Genomic DNA, 16,647 nt, shown 5'->3' with positions numbered 1-16,647 from the left:
ATATTCTCTATTTCTAAAGTGTTGTTTTTTTGCAGAGGGTGTGTAGAGAAAATGAAGGAAGCAGTCTAGACTAAAATATGGTTAAACTATAAAGTTGAATACTAAATGAGGCTAACAAATGTGCGTGATAAATGATTGGATTAATACATTCATTGCTGACAAATGAGCTCTTAAAAGCGTCCTCTAACCAGCTGCCGACGTCTTATCTCCTCTCACACACATCATGTTCCCTGATGTGCTACACTTACACTCAGCTGTCCATTTGTGTGGCTCCAGCATCAAGTGCTGTTTGGTTTGCTCCAGCTCTTTCTTCAGACACTGGTACTTGGCTCTGACTTCACTGATTCGCTGCTGGCGGTGCTCCAACACACGCAGTCTGGCACTGACAAACACACCCTCCTGACACACACAAACAGAGAAAGTGCCAGCAGAGTGAAAGGGTTTTATTTACCTTTACATTTCCAGAGGAGCAACTTGCAAAGCACTTTCAGCAGGACCGTGTTTAACATTCACACGGCTGCACACGTTCACCCCTCATCGATTCCCAGTTGGACCACAGTTGGGTATGTGGGACACAGAGCCGCTTCGCTGGACCAGTTGGGGGTTAAGTGGCTTTCTTAAGGCCGCTGCAGGGAAAATCTATCTTTCATGCTATTTTCTTCCTCCTTCTTTTCCAAAGCTCAACTCTTTCCCCCTTGACTAGACAGAGACTTAACAATGGAAACCCAAAAGGCTGCACTGTGCATATTTTTGCAATAATTTCCCAAGTTGCAGTCTGTTCCTCAAATCCCTCTGACATCAGGAAGACTCCACATTGCTTATGGTGTGTTGTGAATACTTTATATTGCAAAAAGTAATTTCTTCTCTATATCTCAGTGTTTTTCCTCTCTTCCAATTATCCTTTCACTGCAAAAACACAAAATATGACCAAGTGTTTTTGGCTTATTTTTTAGAGCAAATGTTTTTGTACACTTGAAATAACAATGTTGCCTTATATAGGAGCTTGTTTTAAGTCAACAGTTCCTCAATATTGATTAAAAATATTAAGGAATAAATTTTATATAATTATTTCACTTCTAGAAAGATGAAATAATCTGTCAGTAGAACCAGAACTGTTTCTAAAAACAGCACAAGTGTCTAAAAAAATAAATAAACACACAACAGTTTTTTGGCATTAAGTTCATATTTTTTGGTGTCCTCCTGATTATTAACTCACTTTGCTGTAACCTAGCAACCTAGCAACCCAAATGGAGCTCCGGCATGTTTGGCCAGCTGGTTTTACTGCTGTATGCTCTGTAATGCTCTGTAAAATGGCTGCATTCTTGTTGTTTGTGCAGAAGGCTCCACTTTTGCTTTTCAAAGGGTTTGCCGTTGGCCAGTAGCAGCTGTTTTGGATTTAAAGTTATACCCCAAAACAGCTCAAAATATGCGGAACTGAGCAGAATGAAGTCTCATTATCTCAGAATAATTTTGTGTGGAAAACTTTAATAAACATGTTTATTAAAGTTTAACCTAATAAACATGTTTGAGGAAGCACACAACCTGTTTAAGGAAGCAAAATATGTCACCTTTAAGCTCTCTGTACCATCTTCTCAAATCTACAGCGAACCCTACCTTGCTCCCTCCTTTGTCCCTTCTCTTCTGCAGTCGCTCTACATCGTCGATCTCGTACACTTTGATCTCAATGGTTTCTGTGGATGCAGCTACACCGCGGTGGTTTGAGGACCCAGGAGGCCCCAGTGGGCCGTCCACCCAGCATGCTCCTGGACTGGAGGAGGAGGACGAAGAGGAGGTGATGGCTTGTTTGGAGGAGCGCTGAGAAGGTGATGAAGACGAGGAGTCCAGGGTCAGAGCTGGGATCAGACGTCGCCGCTGGAGGCCTGAAAGAAGAGAAAGTAGTGAGTATTTACAGGTGTAGAAAAACAATCTGATCCAACAAATATTTGTTTATTATACATTTACAAAGAGTCAAAAACTTAAATACGTAACGGTAACACTTTATTTGGTGGGTTGTGAATAAGACTGTCATGACACCGTCATAAACATGACATAACACCTGTCATGAACATGAGTAAGTCTGTTGTCATAAAGTGCCATTCGGTAAATCATGACACTTTTAGTACAAAGTTGACATTATACAAAATGTCTTCGTTATGACAACTTGACATTAACCAAGAAATCACGATCTGACATAAATTTGTTATAGTAGTATTACTGATTAAACTTTAACAATTATGTAGCTTTATGTTATTAAAGCTAAAGTTTAATTCTATTTGTTTCCCTAATGCAATGTGTTTTGTAATTTTGACAAATTAAAATATTTAACAATATTTTAAATGTGAAGTTGATCAAAATTTGTTTATTTATTATTTGTATGTATTTTGTTTAGTCAACAAGTTGTTTCTCCAGATATTTATTGGTGTTTTACGTTTTCTGTTACGCTGCTCTTGGCAGTTGGTGGTTACCATAGCAACCAGTAACTGACAGCTCCTCCCCCTTTTTTCTGTGGCTGTTTGTACCTGTGATATGTATCAGGATCAGCTCTGTTTTCTTTACAAATATTATATTTTAACATATATTTTAGACAAATTTAATAATGTACAGTGTTTCAAGAGTAATTGTTCTATGTTTTGTAAATGCAGTATTTTAAACTGTTATCATTATTAATGTTGCCCATTTTAGCTATGTTTAATTTTACAAATGCTAACTGCTCATTGGGAGCTATTGCTCTGTAGTTTTAGGGTTATTTATTATAATTTATTTAATGTATAGGGCAGTGGTTCCCAAAGTGTGGGGCGCGCCCCCTAGGGGGTCGCATTGCCATTGCAGGGTGGGAAGGGGCGCGGGAAGCGGTACGGATGAATGAAGAAAAAAAAAACAGTTACACAAAAGTGTTTCACTGTAAAGATGGTTTGAAATGTGTTTTGTTGCAACCTGAAGTGTGGAGTCTGAAAACAAAGTAGGTGTATAGGTTTATATCTGGTTGAACGATGTGTGTGCCCAGTTGATTTTCTTTTCTTTTTGGGGGGGGGATTTTGTTGTAATCCATAGGGGGGCCCAGAAAATCTTTGGGAGAAATTCTTTGGGAACCACTGGTATAGGGACAGAAGCTGCTGGACTGATTTTAACCACCAACTTGATTTCCTCTTTTCTTAGAATAAATATAGTGAATCTGAGTGTGTCTGTCCTGAAGACGACCTACTGGACCTGAGGTGAACATAGAAGGGTTTCTCTGATAGAGAAATTGAGGAGCGAAGGTGTCAGTCAAATATGGAGCAATAATTAGTCTGTATTTTGAGCTGTAGTCTAAATACTATAATCACAGACTTTCCACAGAAAGCCTAAGAAAAGAAAGGAGAGATAAAACGTTGAGAAAGAGGAAAGCAGTGATTTTAATATGATTTTCAGCTAGCTTTAGTCTCAGTTCAGCGTAAAGGTCAAGCAGAGACGTTTGTATTTCATTAGGATGCATTAAGGAGGGTCAAGAAAACTGATAAAAAAAGGAATCCAATCAAATGGCAATCAGGCACTAAGAGAGATTGAGCTGGTGGTGGAATGAAAATGTCTTTTATCGTTTTACACAAAATTCACTTTTCCTCCATCAAGGCAGTCTTTTTTGCGACAGCCTGAAAGCACATTGGCTCTTTGTGCAACAGAATCTGTCAGGGTTAAAGCAAAAAAGCAAATCCAGATTTTATGCTGAATATTCGGAAGGTGAGACCGTTCACACTGGGAATGAAAGGCTAATTCCAGTTTAAATCAATAATCAGTCTCGCAGCAGACAAGGCTGCCTCTTTCCAATCTGATTTCATGCACACAGCCACCCTAATGCTGAAGCAGAAGAGAGTCATTTGGCAGGTACATTAGCAAGCTCTTTGTGTTAGATTCTGGTGAATATATATTCATTACTACACCGCCACGTTCCCTTTTACCATTTCACAGATGGCTGGTCAGGGTCACCTTTCCTACCTGGCTCCTCCTTCAGACACAGCTTTCTGCTCTTTTTGCTTGTCTGTTCACTTTTTCTTGCCTGTTTTTTTTTTTTTTTTTTTTGCAATGGATTTCTGTCATCATTATTAGTTTTTCTCATCTTCTTTGACATCCTTTGACTTTTTAGTGTGATTTGCAAGCTTAAATTGGCTGGGAAAAAAAAAATTTTTTTTCAGCTTATCTTCAGCATTATAATTTCATTTGGCAGTGAGTTTGTGGTAATTTCTTGTCTTCTATTCAGTTTCTAATTATATCTTAATGGAAATTACCCATACAGGCAGCTCCCTTAATACCATAGGGTGGATGAAGGGTCATGAGATACTGATGAAACAAAACTGCTCTGAATTCATTATTAACCAAAGTAATCTGACTACATTGGGAGTTTTTTTTGTGATGGTGATGTTTTAGAGGTGACCTTGAACAGGTTAGGATAAGTCTATTGTCTATACAAAACATGTTTATTATATTTATTTACAGAAAATCATTCTTGGATGATAAGATTTTCATCTGGTCAGCTCAGAATGAGCTATTTTAGGGCATCTTGTCATTTTAAATCCAAATAAGTTCCTGCTGGCCATGACCCCCAACTCAACATTTACACTCACACGTGAAAATGGCTGCAAATAGATGCGTACTTATACAACCATACATCTTTGAAAAACAAAAGTAAAGCCTTCTGCATAATTAACTAACATGTTTCTGGATGGTAAGTCAACAACAAAACTCTTCTCTTTTCCAGCAGCCATTGTACAGCGTATACTGTACTAAACCCAGCTGACCAAATGTGGTGGAAATGGCTTATTTTACAAACATCCAAAAACAGTAACTTATTACCCTAAAAACAGCTGGGTGGTTCTCTTTAAGCATGTGGGATGTTTTAGAAGCAGATCAGGCCAAAATGGAAGTATAAAATGTACAAAATGTGAATTTTGGATAAAGATCCCTTTTAATAAATGTGTGAAACTGTAACCTGAGTTGCTCCTGCTCTTCTTGCTGCTCTTGGAGCTCCGTCGGGAGGAGGTGGTGGCTGAGCTGTGCTCACTGAGTGAGTCTGGAGCCGAGGAAGTGCTTCCTGTGTTCTCACTACTGTCTCTTAGCATGCTCTCGTAGCCACTGCTGCCTCCGCTGTGGTAAAACAAGGCAGTTTTCCCCATTGCTGGGGGCAGCTCTCCACTCAGTACACTGCTGTTGGAGTCAAAGAAACAATCCAGTTACAATAAAAAACAATACATTTTTGGAAAATCAAGCCTTGACTTGTCACTTTACCTGTTGTCACTTGCATGGCCGCTGCTGCAGCGGTGTGGTTTCCTCGGGGCTGTGATCTTGCTGTAAGGAGAGGGGAGTGTTTGCACCACTGCTGCCCTCTCCTCTCCCAGGTTATCGCCACATGCGCCACCTCCACTGAGGAAACCAAGTCAAGAAGCAAGATACAAAATAAAACATGAATAGATTAGTAATTGAAATATTTGTTTTGTTTATAGCAAGATGGAAAAGAGTGTGACAGCAGCTTCAACAAAAATTAAATAAAAACAAATTCACCTTGCTGCTGCTGCAGGTCCTTTTTCCTCGGTTCGATCTGTGCTTCCTCCCTGGACGTGGCCCCTGGAGCGGGATCCTGCACTTCCCTGGAGGAGCTCTGAGATTCTGCTATTGACAGCCCGCAGAGGCAGTTTGGCTGTTAGACTTCCCCCTCGACTGCGGCTCAAGGACTGGGTCGACCAAGATCCAGGGGTAGATCCTTGCTGCTGCTGAACTGGGGCCTGGACTGAATTCTAGGGGTTATTCATTAAAGAAAAGCAACATCACATCATCAGCTCAATGGTTCACATGTGAGGTGGTAGAGATGTTGTGTTCCTTTCTATTTTGGGGTCCATTCACACCAGCCCTGTTTAATTCACTTTGTATTTTTAATTCTAGTTTGTTAGCCCAGAAACTCGTTTGGGAGGTTTACATGCACAATTGGACTAACTCTAGTCCACATAAAAACCTTGGTCTTGGTTCGGTTGAAGTGAAATCTGGCACAGTATGAATGCATATGTGAACACCAAGCAAACCGGAAGCCACTCCAAAAGCAGGTAGTAAACTATGGTGCAGGGCATTCTGGGTAAATATGACCAAACAAACCTAGTCTAGGTAGATTAATGCCTTGTGGTCTTTTTGTTACCAAAAACAACAGAGAAATCCTACAACCGCTAAACAACTACTGTTGTATCCTTCAGTAGTTCTTGGTGTAGCGCCCCCACAGGCAAGTAGGGAAACAAGCTTCTCCAAAGACTTTGGTTTGATTGACACAGTGCAGCGTGAAAGAAAACTATACCAGCAGAAAATGTAACAAATGTTGCAATTTTGGTCCCCAAACGAGCCGAGCCAACTGGACTATCAGGTGTGAAAACACCTTTAGAGGCAGTTCCTTACCTTTCCGTTCGGGGGGAGGCTGGAGCTGCGGCTGCTAGTCTGGGTTAATGACTTGGTGGAGAAGCTCAGAGTCTTGGTGCTGGATGCAGAGAGACTCCTAGATTTGGGACTGCTGGTCATAAGCAATTTACTGACTGCTGAAATTTTTGACTGGCCACTGCCCTTGGCTGGTGACTGTGGAGCACTGCTTGGACTACTGCTTCCACTGAAACTGGGACTGCTGGGGTTCCCAGTGGGCGATGATACTGAGCCGGTCCGGGTGATGCTGCGACCAGTGCGAGGCATGGTGGAGTCCCCTCTGATTCCTCCTGCCCCCCTAAGGCTCTCACCTCTCTCCAGGGAAAAGCAGTCATAGTGGTGGGAGCCACTGTGCGAACCGTGGACTCTGCCAAGGGAGTTTGTTCGATTGGCCAGTTGTTCTAACTTGGCACTGAAGAGTCTGCTACTATCAATGCTGGAACCACGCTGTCTGGTGATCCCTGAATTGTCTGTAGAACTGCTTAGTGATGACACTCCATGAGTGGGTTGGGGGAGAGGACTGGCTGCCCTGTTTCTCTGGTCAAGGCTGGACTTTCGTACTGGTGGAAGAGGTGGGATTCCTCCCTTCTTGTGGGAGAACAATCCCTGTTTTCCTTTGGATCCTAAGCGTTCAAGTGTGGCACGGGGACTGCAGGGTGTTGAATTGGTGACTCCAAGGTTGCGGTACTCTGCTCCACTTTCTAAGCCATCATGGTGGTTGAGTCGGTGCCAACCGCGGGGAAGACTCGCTGTGCGGTGGATATTTGGGCTGCAGATACCAGTCAAACATTCGCCTTGGACAGCAACAGTGATCATCTCGCAACCATCCACAACTCTCTTGAACGAGTCTGGAGAGGAAACCACTTCACCGCCTGATCCAGAGCTACTGTGATCCCCACCTAGGGAGAGAGTCCACATGAAATTAAATGGATAAAGAAATAATACAAACTAAATATATTTTGCTTGAGGACAATATCTGCTTGTTTCTTACCGTCCTTGCAAAAGTCCCTTCCATGGCTCTTTAAAGGCTCTACTTCCCTTTTTTCTGGCTTAACTTCACAGATAAGTTCTCTAGGCTTTCCTTCCTCCATTCCACGTTTCAACCAAGGGTCTTCAAAGTTTATTTCACTGGAGATGGAGGCTAAAAATTCGGCTTTAGCTTTCCCTGTGTCTTTCATTAAGGTCGTCTTTATTGGGGAAGAGAGGATTGTGGGCTCATGTATAATCATGGGTTTGACAACCATGCAAGGGTGAACACTTATTGTAGTCTTGAAAGGGGAAACATTTCCAGGCCCAGGCAGAATCTGAATGTTAGTTTTCGCCATAGATGGTGGCAGTTTTCTCTGCCTGTCTCTGTTTGGAATACCTTTATCTGACGCCTTCTCTGATAGAACTAGCTCTCCTTCCAGACTGCCTCTTCTTGAGCTTCCACATCCATCCAAAACCTCAACTTCAAAGCTTTGGCTGGGTTCAGAATCAGCCAGTGCCTCCCCTTGCTGTCTGTGAGACTGGCTGAAGCTGTGCAGAGACTGATCTGCTTCGCTGCACGTGCTGAGATCGCTCATCCAAGAGGACATGGGTGATCCGGAGTTTGACATTCCTGTGGCTAAAGTTTCACCAGTCCGCAACTTTGCCATTGCCACCTGCAACAGTGAGCAACACAGTCAGGTATCCAGAAATTCATGCTTTAGTTTACTACAGTGTCTTTCAATAGTATTCACATCTATTAGGCTTTTGTTACAGAGCAACTACAAACAACTTCTTTGTATTTTATTGGAATTTTATTACTCGGACAAAGTGATTTTGAAATGGAAGGAAATGTAAGTTTTACACAACTAGACTGGAATTGTTGCTCATTCTTCTTTCCAAAGTAAGTCTGGTACAAGACTTTTAGATGAAGTCTTATTTCAACAATTGCTTTCTTCTTGCCACTGCTCTCTAAAACACTCTGAGTTGTGAAGTAAACAGTAAACATTTGACCTTTGCAGCTCCTCCAGAGTTACTATGGATCACTTGGCTGCTTTTCTGGTTAAAGTTATCTTTGCCCTGTGTCAGTTTTGGTAGCTTTACAGTTTTGCCACATTGTTTCCATGTTCAGATGATGGATTGAAACGCTCTCTATAAGATGTTGAAATTATTGTTTTAGAAGCTGGTTCACTTCTCCTCAGGTAATTTCTGGAACCAATTGGCTACAGTCTTTGGTACAAAATTAGAATACCATACATCTATTGTCTTTGACTTCAGTATTATGCACTACCTTGTGTTGGTCTATCCTGAAAAATGCTAATCATGTACACTTTAGTTTGTTGTTTGTAATGTGACCAAATGCTTTAAAAGTTGAATATTTTTGCAAGGCATTGTAAATCTGCTTCAGTACTCGCCAAAATAAAAAGCCAAACAGTTCCACCAACCTCTGCCATTGCCACCACATCCTTAACGCCTGTGTTTGCTGCAATTTCTGAAGACAGGTGGTAACTTTCCATTGCTCCATCTAAAGCAGAGTCTCTGCTAATGCCGATGGGTTGAGGTTCTAAAGCGAGGGCAGCTTCAGAGCCACAGTCACTGTTAAAGCTGATGATGCTCACTGGACGACAGACCAAGCTCTGGTCTTCAACAAGAGCTGTAGCAACAATGTCCTCTTCATCCCTGCAGGCCGTGGTGTAAACTACATCATCCTCCCCAGGGAGAAGAGTCCCACTTCCTCCTATAGATGCTGCTGCAGCTAAGGTTTTGGAAGGAAGAGAAAAAACTTATTGTTTCAAGCATATTCATCAGTCACTTGTGTCTAATGTTCATGAGGTATATATCATTACTGTCTTTGTGTGTGTCCAAAGGTATCGGTGGGACGTCGTCGTCACAGAGTGTCTCAGCTGAGCCCAGGCTGGCAGAGAGGGATGCGGTTGGCTCTCGGACTTGTGGGCTCATCCCTGCAGGAGAAGTTCTGGACAGCAGCGACTCTGTGGAAGAGCGGCCACTGTCTGCAGCCAAACTGTCTGCAGAGTCACAGGGGCACAGTTAACATTGAAATTAAATATGTTTTCCAAGTTCAGAAAGCATGCATCGACGTATTTGGGAAATTCGTTACATGGTGCATTTATCTGTTATAAGCTACTATTCAGAGATGGGTAGAGTGCCCAAAAATCAAGTAGGAGTAGCACAACATGTTTTTATTTAGGCAAAAGTAAAAGTAGCTGTCTAAGAAATTTCTAAAGAGTAAGAAAATGTCTGTGCCTCTATTAGATTCTGCATAGTCATTTTACAAAATTGCTACATCTCAGTCTAAACACCATTACATTGCTTTCCTCTTCTGTATTTTTCTTTTTTCTACTTTGAAGAGGGTCAGGAAGAGATATTGATGTGTTACTTTTGCTTATTTGTATGTGTTGTTCTGTAAAAGTTATCCTTAAAATAAAGTACTGCAAAAAGAGGAAGAAAGTATTTGGTAAAAAGGCTATAAAAACTGGTCAAAACATAAATTATTGAATATTTTAAAATTCCATCATCAGACGGTCCAAAATATAAAGTTATGTGAAAATTAAGGCCCAAAATGAAAATTATTATTATAAATAACATAACTACAAAATAATGTCAGTCAAATTACGTTTTTCTTAATCAATTTCTTTCATTATAAAACTTTAACAGAAACTGCGGGTGTGTGTCTGTGTTTGGTGAAAACCAATACCTGTAATATATATTTTGTAAACCCTGTTTTACTTTTATTTCACCTTCTGGTTGTCATCCTTGTTTTTTGTCAGCAGGTGGTGCTGCTGTTACAGAGAGGTCTAAAATTACCGGAAGTTGAAAAAATCTCTCGTTTACGTCCTCTCACATTCTAACGGGTAAAACGGAAGAGAAAGACATTTTTGAGTCGAGACCTGTCGGAAAAAGCGACTTTATGGCCACATGAATGAAGAATCCAGATTTTCGGTAATTAATGTCTAAATTGACGTCATGTTTTTCTGTTTGTCCTCTTTTACTGTTGTATTTGAATTTTATGTGAAGCCGCGTTGCTACACTATTAGCTATTAGCAGTAACAGCTAACAGTGCTGTTACTGCGCCATTTTGTTGAAACCGTTCCTAGTTAGGAGCTTTATGCTAGTACAGTATTTTTCGGACCATTCACGTAACAAAAGACTATTTTCGCTCCATATCTTGAACTTTTATTTTTGCAACTCAGAGAAAATTGTTCTTTTTGAGAATAAAGAAACCCTTTTATTTGAAGTTCTGTAAGCTCTATTAATCCCGGCTTCTTATGTAAAATAATAATAATAATAATAATACTAATAATTACTGTCAGAGGTCAAAGCCTCAGTGGCCTGGCCGTCCTGAGCCAGGCTGTGTGAGGACGGTGGGGGTGTTGATGGCATTACACCCTTCTGAGTGTACACCTTACATCGCTGTGATGGGGAAGATGGAGGCCTGGGAGGGGAAACAACAATAAAAAAACAAATTTTCTATATTATAAGCTGTTATTAAAGCACAGGAATTGATTATCATATTATTGTTCCAGTGTAATTCATGCCTCACCTGTAGTCTGAGGTTTTTGTCAGGCTTGCGATGCCCAAGCGTGGCGACCCAAGAGGACGAGCCTTCCCCTCAATATTTCCGACCGCATTCAGATTCTCACGGCTTCAAAAGGAGACAGCTGACGTCAAATATTCCCCCAAGAACAGCAGAAACATCTAAATGTCAGAGTTGAGACAGCATACAGATGCCAGCGGTTCTCACCTGTCATGTAACTGAGAGTTCTTGGCTTTGTGTAAGGGATTGGAGGTGATGATGCTGCTGCTTCCAGTTATGCTCCTGGAACTGGTAACCAGGGGGCATCCAGTGGCCTGAGCTAAACTGTGGATCATTGTTTGGGCGAGCTCTGCCTCCTCCACCACCTCCTTGATCTCTTGAAGCTGCTGGTCATTGCTTCTCCTCCTAGAGGCTGCTGATAGTGGAGCAGGAAAATTAATATTTCAGTAAAATCTTCATCTCCTAGTTGACAACTGGTGTGAGACTCAAACAGCAAGTTCCTCAGTTTCTGACTTTTCAACATATTAGTATTTAAAGTTGTATCAATATAATTTATAGTACAAAACATATGGTGTAACAAAAAGTTAATCCAACACATAAGAATTGGTAACATTTTATGTCAATATTTGGCTTAGAAGGCTCAAAAATGGCAGCCATTCTGGAAATCATGGGGCTAAATATGAACAACAGCCTGAGGGGTGAGCATGCTAATTTTTATGCTTGTATCTACAATTGAAAGATTTTTACAGTAACAAGCTGCACTGTAAGGACAAAGAGAACTATTGTTTTATTGGGTTTTTTTTTAACATGTTGCTTATTGTAATAAGATGTTGGGAAGAGACATTAACTTAAATCTCAGGCAGTACATTGGTTAAATTACCTATTTTGGCCTCGGCATCCAGCCCATCTGCAGAGCCTGGAGCAGACGAGGAAGGACACGACTCCTGCTTGGCACTTGTATTGCTTGCGGGAATTTCTTCAAAGGGAAATTTTGCCACCTGGAGAAATGAAAAGAATAACTGCTTTAATATCAACCTGTGATATCCGATATTATGATTTAGCTTTCAACATAAAAACAGTAGAACTGAAGCTTATATTGAAAAAAATGGGCACACAGCATAGAACAATTTAAATCAAATATCTTTTGGTTGGAATGATTTATAGTTTAAGATAATCTTCACGGTCTTTTCCAGTGTGCTTTTTTGGATTTATTATGACTGGATGCATCGGTCACCTCCTCACTGCCGTCAATGCAGTCCAGTCTCTCCTGCAGCTCAGCGAAGGTGTTGCATTTGAGACATTCGGCTCCTTCCTCTGGAACTGGAGCCAATGGTTGACCAACCAGTGACTGGGAGGGCTGCGGCGGCACTGGGCCACTGGTCTGCTCGTCTGTCTGAGCCTGAAAGTAAGAAAGGAAACCATTAAGTTATAAATAATCAAATTCTTCTTTGATTCGTTTTTTAATGGTTTCAGATAATTAATACACTGTAACTCTGTTCATACAGTGAAAATGAGATATTTGTCTGTAAATGGCACAAATAACAAATCAAGTTTTAGGTCACTTAGGATTACCACGATTATTTCTATTTGGTAAATGCCAGAACAGTGAAAAGGTTTGTAAAATTTTTTCAAAATGAAGTTACTGAGGTCAGGCCAACTCCAAAGCAATGACTTGGTTGTAATTAAGCCACTTTGTAAGTAATTTGGTGGCTTTATCTGGAACTTTAACGTCTGTAAGTCTCAGTATGTTAAAAAAACAACAAAAACAAACCAACCTCTGGCTGATACTTAATGTTTTTATCGTCATGTGTTCATATTTTATTGCTTTATGTATTATGTATTTCTATATGTAGTAAAACATTATGTTGTATTATTTTAAATCACTATCATTTCACTTTTTATTAGCTTTTAGATGTACTGTTTAAAAAATGCTGCAAATTTGCACTAATCTATAAGCTGCTGCTGTTTTATTAAGTTTGTTAATTTGCATGCAAATTTATTGAAATGTTGCCTTGATGATCTTTCGTCATAATATGATCTTTTTTTGTGAAGTGTGAAGGCCTTCCTATTGTTTAAATTTTAGTTCCATCAGACTTTAGGACATGTCTCCAAAAATTAAAGTATACAGTGCTTTGGTGCTTTGGAAACTGGAATCTGAAGTTTCTTTTGGAGTGATGGATTCTTGCTAGCTGATTGTTGGTGCATAATTCTTACCAGCTTTAGCTGGCCTCTACACAATGCTTTTTGCTTTTATTTACACATCTTGCATCAAAATACCTTAATTTCCAGGACACAATCCGTCAACTTGTACCTAAGGAGCAATAAGACGTGGAAGTCCGTAATAGCTTCCCATCTCATTTTCTCCCCCATGTCTCTCAAGGATTAAGTAGTTTTGAGGTGTTGCCTCAATTTTACACGCATATTGTGAATAAACCAGTAAAAAGCTTACATCATCAATCATAGTGTATGTAAACTTATAACTTTTGAGTTACATTGAATCACAGTGTAATATTTTTTCCATAAAAATCTTTTTCATTCTGCCATTTAGCAACTGTTAAGAAGTTTGCCAATCCTGACTGAACTAAAGCAGGAAGATTTTCATCTGATTATGTGAATTATGTTTTTTACCTTACATTTGGTTACATTTGGCTTCAGGTGTATTGACCCTTGACCCCTGACCTTGTTCTGGACTCCAGCTGGTGGACCTTGCCCCGCTATTTGATGCTGCTCAGGTGTTTTTCCTCGGAGCAAAGCTGGGACAATCGGGACGAACTCCGGCGGCCCCTCGTTGTCCGTCAGCTCTCTGTCCGACACCGCCGCTCCGTTTGGGCCCACGTAGATCACAGTGTCACAGGACTGCTCGCTGCTGGAGTACTCGTCCGGGTCGCTGGATAACCTCAGCAGTGGAAGTTCGGAGTCGGCGTCACCGCGGTGATGGAAAGGTCGCAGGTGGGTTGGACGGCGCATACGACCCTCCTCACAGGAACTTTCTCCTCCAGAGGAACTAGACGTATACTGCTGCAAAAAGACAGTGATGAAGATAATTCAAATGTTTTACTTTTTTCCTCCTCTTTTAATTAATAATCAACATACAGTTTCTTGTTTCATAGTAATTTTTAAAAGGAATAATTTTAAAATTCGAAACTACAACAGGTTTGTGTAAAAGTACTCTAATTTTTTAAATTGTTGCATGACTTTCTTGCAGGGAAACTAACCCATTATGGCCAAAGTTGCCATTTAGATTAATTTTAATTAATTTAAACTAAGTTGTGACATTTTTCATGTTTATTGGCTCAATAATAAACTAAACATGAAGGAATGTATTGAAATAAGCCAAATATTTAGATTTTTGTAGAAAAGGGGTCTGTAAATCATCGTAGATCCAAAACATAAGAAGGGTCAGACATACGGTCCCCAAATGATCTGTTTGTTTTCTTAGAACAAAACTTTTCTGAGTAAAAGTGATACTATTTACTGTGAATTAGAAATAAGTGTTGTACCTAGCATTTGTTTTTGTTTTAATTAGGCTTTTTTTCATGAAAATGCCACCTTTAAAGGGACATTATGACAATGCTGCATATATAAAGAACAATTTAAAAAGAAATTTGACTTCACATCAAACTTCAACATCAGGCGGCTTGAAATTGGTGATAAAAATAACGTTTGCACCAGGCAACAGTTAACACGCCTGTCAGTACAATAAACAGCAGACAACCTGTCAAGCTAAATAGCTAATATTGGCTAATATTAACTTGTAAGGCTCCATCTGACCCGTTTCTCTCTCGCAGTGTAATCTGAACACATTTTATAGTTATTGTCTAGCTACAAAAAGTTATAACAATATGCAGTATTATTTTAACAGCAATATTTTTAAATCCGACCAATTAGCTTTTTTAAAGTTATTTTAAAAGTCTAAACTGAAAGGAACTAAAATCAAATTCCTTCTTGGAGAATAAAGCTGATTCATTTAGCTTATGTAAAACAGAATAGTGATGTTATTACTGCTGGTAAAATAATGTTCCATACAATAATAATAAAAAAATATAAATTGAGCTTAATAAAATACATTTAAGCTGTTAAATCAATTGGCTCATGCTGTATTTTTAATTGTTTAGAAAATAAATAATGCAATCAATCAATAAATTAGTCAATATACAATGCCTCATCATAAATATTAAAGACCAGAATTTAAATGTTATTTAAGATTGTGTTACAATATTTCACATCTGAAATGTTATTTTTAATGCTTTTTAATGCTATTCTTTTAACCTTTTCTACATTTTTTAGTATTTCTGAAAAAATCTGATCATAAAAGAAAAGCAATGTAATAAACCACATCTGTTTTAACTCTGTGAATACACTTTATGTTTCTGAAATAACTATTTTAGCTGCCCTGCAGGGATTTCTAAGAATAAAACATGCAGCCAGTATTACAATAACAGTTCAGGAGAGTGCGCCGTTAGTTACAAATACTTTATTTTCCTGGCTGCGTCGTAGCCAGATATTAACACACCGTGTTGAATTTGCGGTTTAATTTTAGTCAGAAGAAAAACATCAAACTCACCACAGTTACTTTAGTTTTCTTCTTTTTCATGCGGAGGACGCGTGAAGCAATCTGGATGGTGGAGAGGGTTTCGGAGAAATCTCTCGGCGAGGCGGAGATGTGAGCAATCATGGTGGTCCTGCAGTTCATGTTGCCTAGCGACTCCCTTAGCAACATGGTCAGCTTGCTGTCCCTGGTTACACGTATAGATGAGACGTGAGCAGAGAAGACAGGTTTGAAATGCATACATGTGTACAACGTGACTGAGTGGGTTTTCAAATAATCCTTGTTTATCTGACAGATTGAAGTAATTATAGCTCCTTGAAAAAGTATTCACTCCTCTTGGACTTTTCAGAATCTCAAGTTTCCGATTTATTTGTGTGTCAGTGTGTAAAGGGTGTAGTGTAGTTTGATCTGTTTGACTCGGAAAGGGGCATTTATGCACCAAAAAATCGTCAAGCAAAATAAATTTAGACTTTCCAGGAAATATTTTTTATAACTAAAGACCTGAAAAGTGTACAACATGCACTGCTGATTCAATATTTTGTAAAACCACCTTAAAACACATTTACACCTTCAGTTACAACTCTGACTAATGAACCTGCTATTATTAGTAGAGATGCACACTATTGGGTTTTTGGTCAATATCCAATTTGCCTATATACTAAAACTCATTTGGCCAATAACCGATCCCAATAACGATATTTTTTTTCCTATTAAAACTATATGGTTTTCTCTACTGTGGAATTAAAGTACTGCATTATCTTTGTCAATTTAACCTGCCAGCAAATGCTAAAAAGAAGGCTGAAGATGATGCAACACTTTCAACTTGCATTATGTTTAATATCAAATTTATTCATGACATCTGCTCTCTCTAAGACAAAGACACTCAAACAGTGCAGATCTGACATTGTGCTGCGTTGTCACTGGTTTGTCATAAGACCAATGCCTTTTATATCCGAGTTATTTTGATGGAATGACCGATGTCCGATATTAACGCTAATATCGGCCGATACCAATATCATGCCGATAATTGTGCATCCCTAATTATTATTGTAGCTCTGATTATATTTGGGGTCTGTTGCTGAAAGATGAATCTGCACCGTAGTGTCAAGTCATCTGCAGGTTTTTCCATCTATTTCCTGCTCCTGCTTAAGAA

At 39.6% G+C, this 16,647-nt stretch overlaps 1 protein-coding gene across 3 annotated transcripts in view; it reads right to left on the bottom strand.

Moving 5' to 3' along the window:
• kif26b (kinesin family member 26B) overlaps nt 1-16,647 on the bottom strand; it is a 100,770-nt gene that overhangs the window by 1,650 nt on the left and 82,473 nt on the right. The window contains exons 12-27 of one of the 3 annotated variants that reach the window (XM_014473086.2): nt 15,510-15,681; nt 13,625-13,963; nt 12,180-12,344; nt 11,826-11,943; nt 11,153-11,360; nt 10,952-11,053; nt 10,716-10,843; nt 9,237-9,416; nt 8,835-9,145; nt 7,415-8,066; nt 6,406-7,322; nt 5,530-5,762; nt 5,257-5,391; nt 4,961-5,175; nt 1,615-1,880; nt 249-399 (exon numbers count right to left, since the gene is read on the bottom strand). In XM_014473086.2, coding sequence (XP_014328572.1) covers nt 249-399; nt 1,615-1,880; nt 4,961-5,175; nt 5,257-5,391; nt 5,530-5,762; nt 6,406-7,322; nt 7,415-8,066; nt 8,835-9,145; nt 9,237-9,416; nt 10,716-10,843; nt 10,952-11,053; nt 11,153-11,360; nt 11,826-11,943; nt 12,180-12,344; nt 13,625-13,963; nt 15,510-15,681 — 4,292 coding nt within the window. The remainder of the gene's footprint in view (nt 1-248; nt 400-1,614; nt 1,881-4,960; nt 5,176-5,256; nt 5,392-5,529; nt 5,763-6,405; nt 7,323-7,414; nt 8,067-8,834; nt 9,146-9,236; nt 9,417-10,715; nt 10,844-10,951; nt 11,054-11,152; nt 11,361-11,825; nt 11,944-12,179; nt 12,345-13,624; nt 13,964-15,509; nt 15,682-16,647) is intronic. The other 2 variants (XM_023331876.1, XM_023331875.1) reach the window with 2 other exon arrangements.

The sequence above is a fragment of the Xiphophorus maculatus genome, chromosome 4, assembly GCF_002775205.1.
Source record: "Xiphophorus maculatus strain JP 163 A chromosome 4, X_maculatus-5.0-male, whole genome shotgun sequence".
Lineage (NCBI taxonomy): Eukaryota > Metazoa > Chordata > Actinopteri > Cyprinodontiformes > Poeciliidae > Xiphophorus > Xiphophorus maculatus.
The sequence above is the reverse complement of the archived record's forward strand: the minus strand, read 5'-3'. Positions and strand labels throughout refer to the sequence as shown.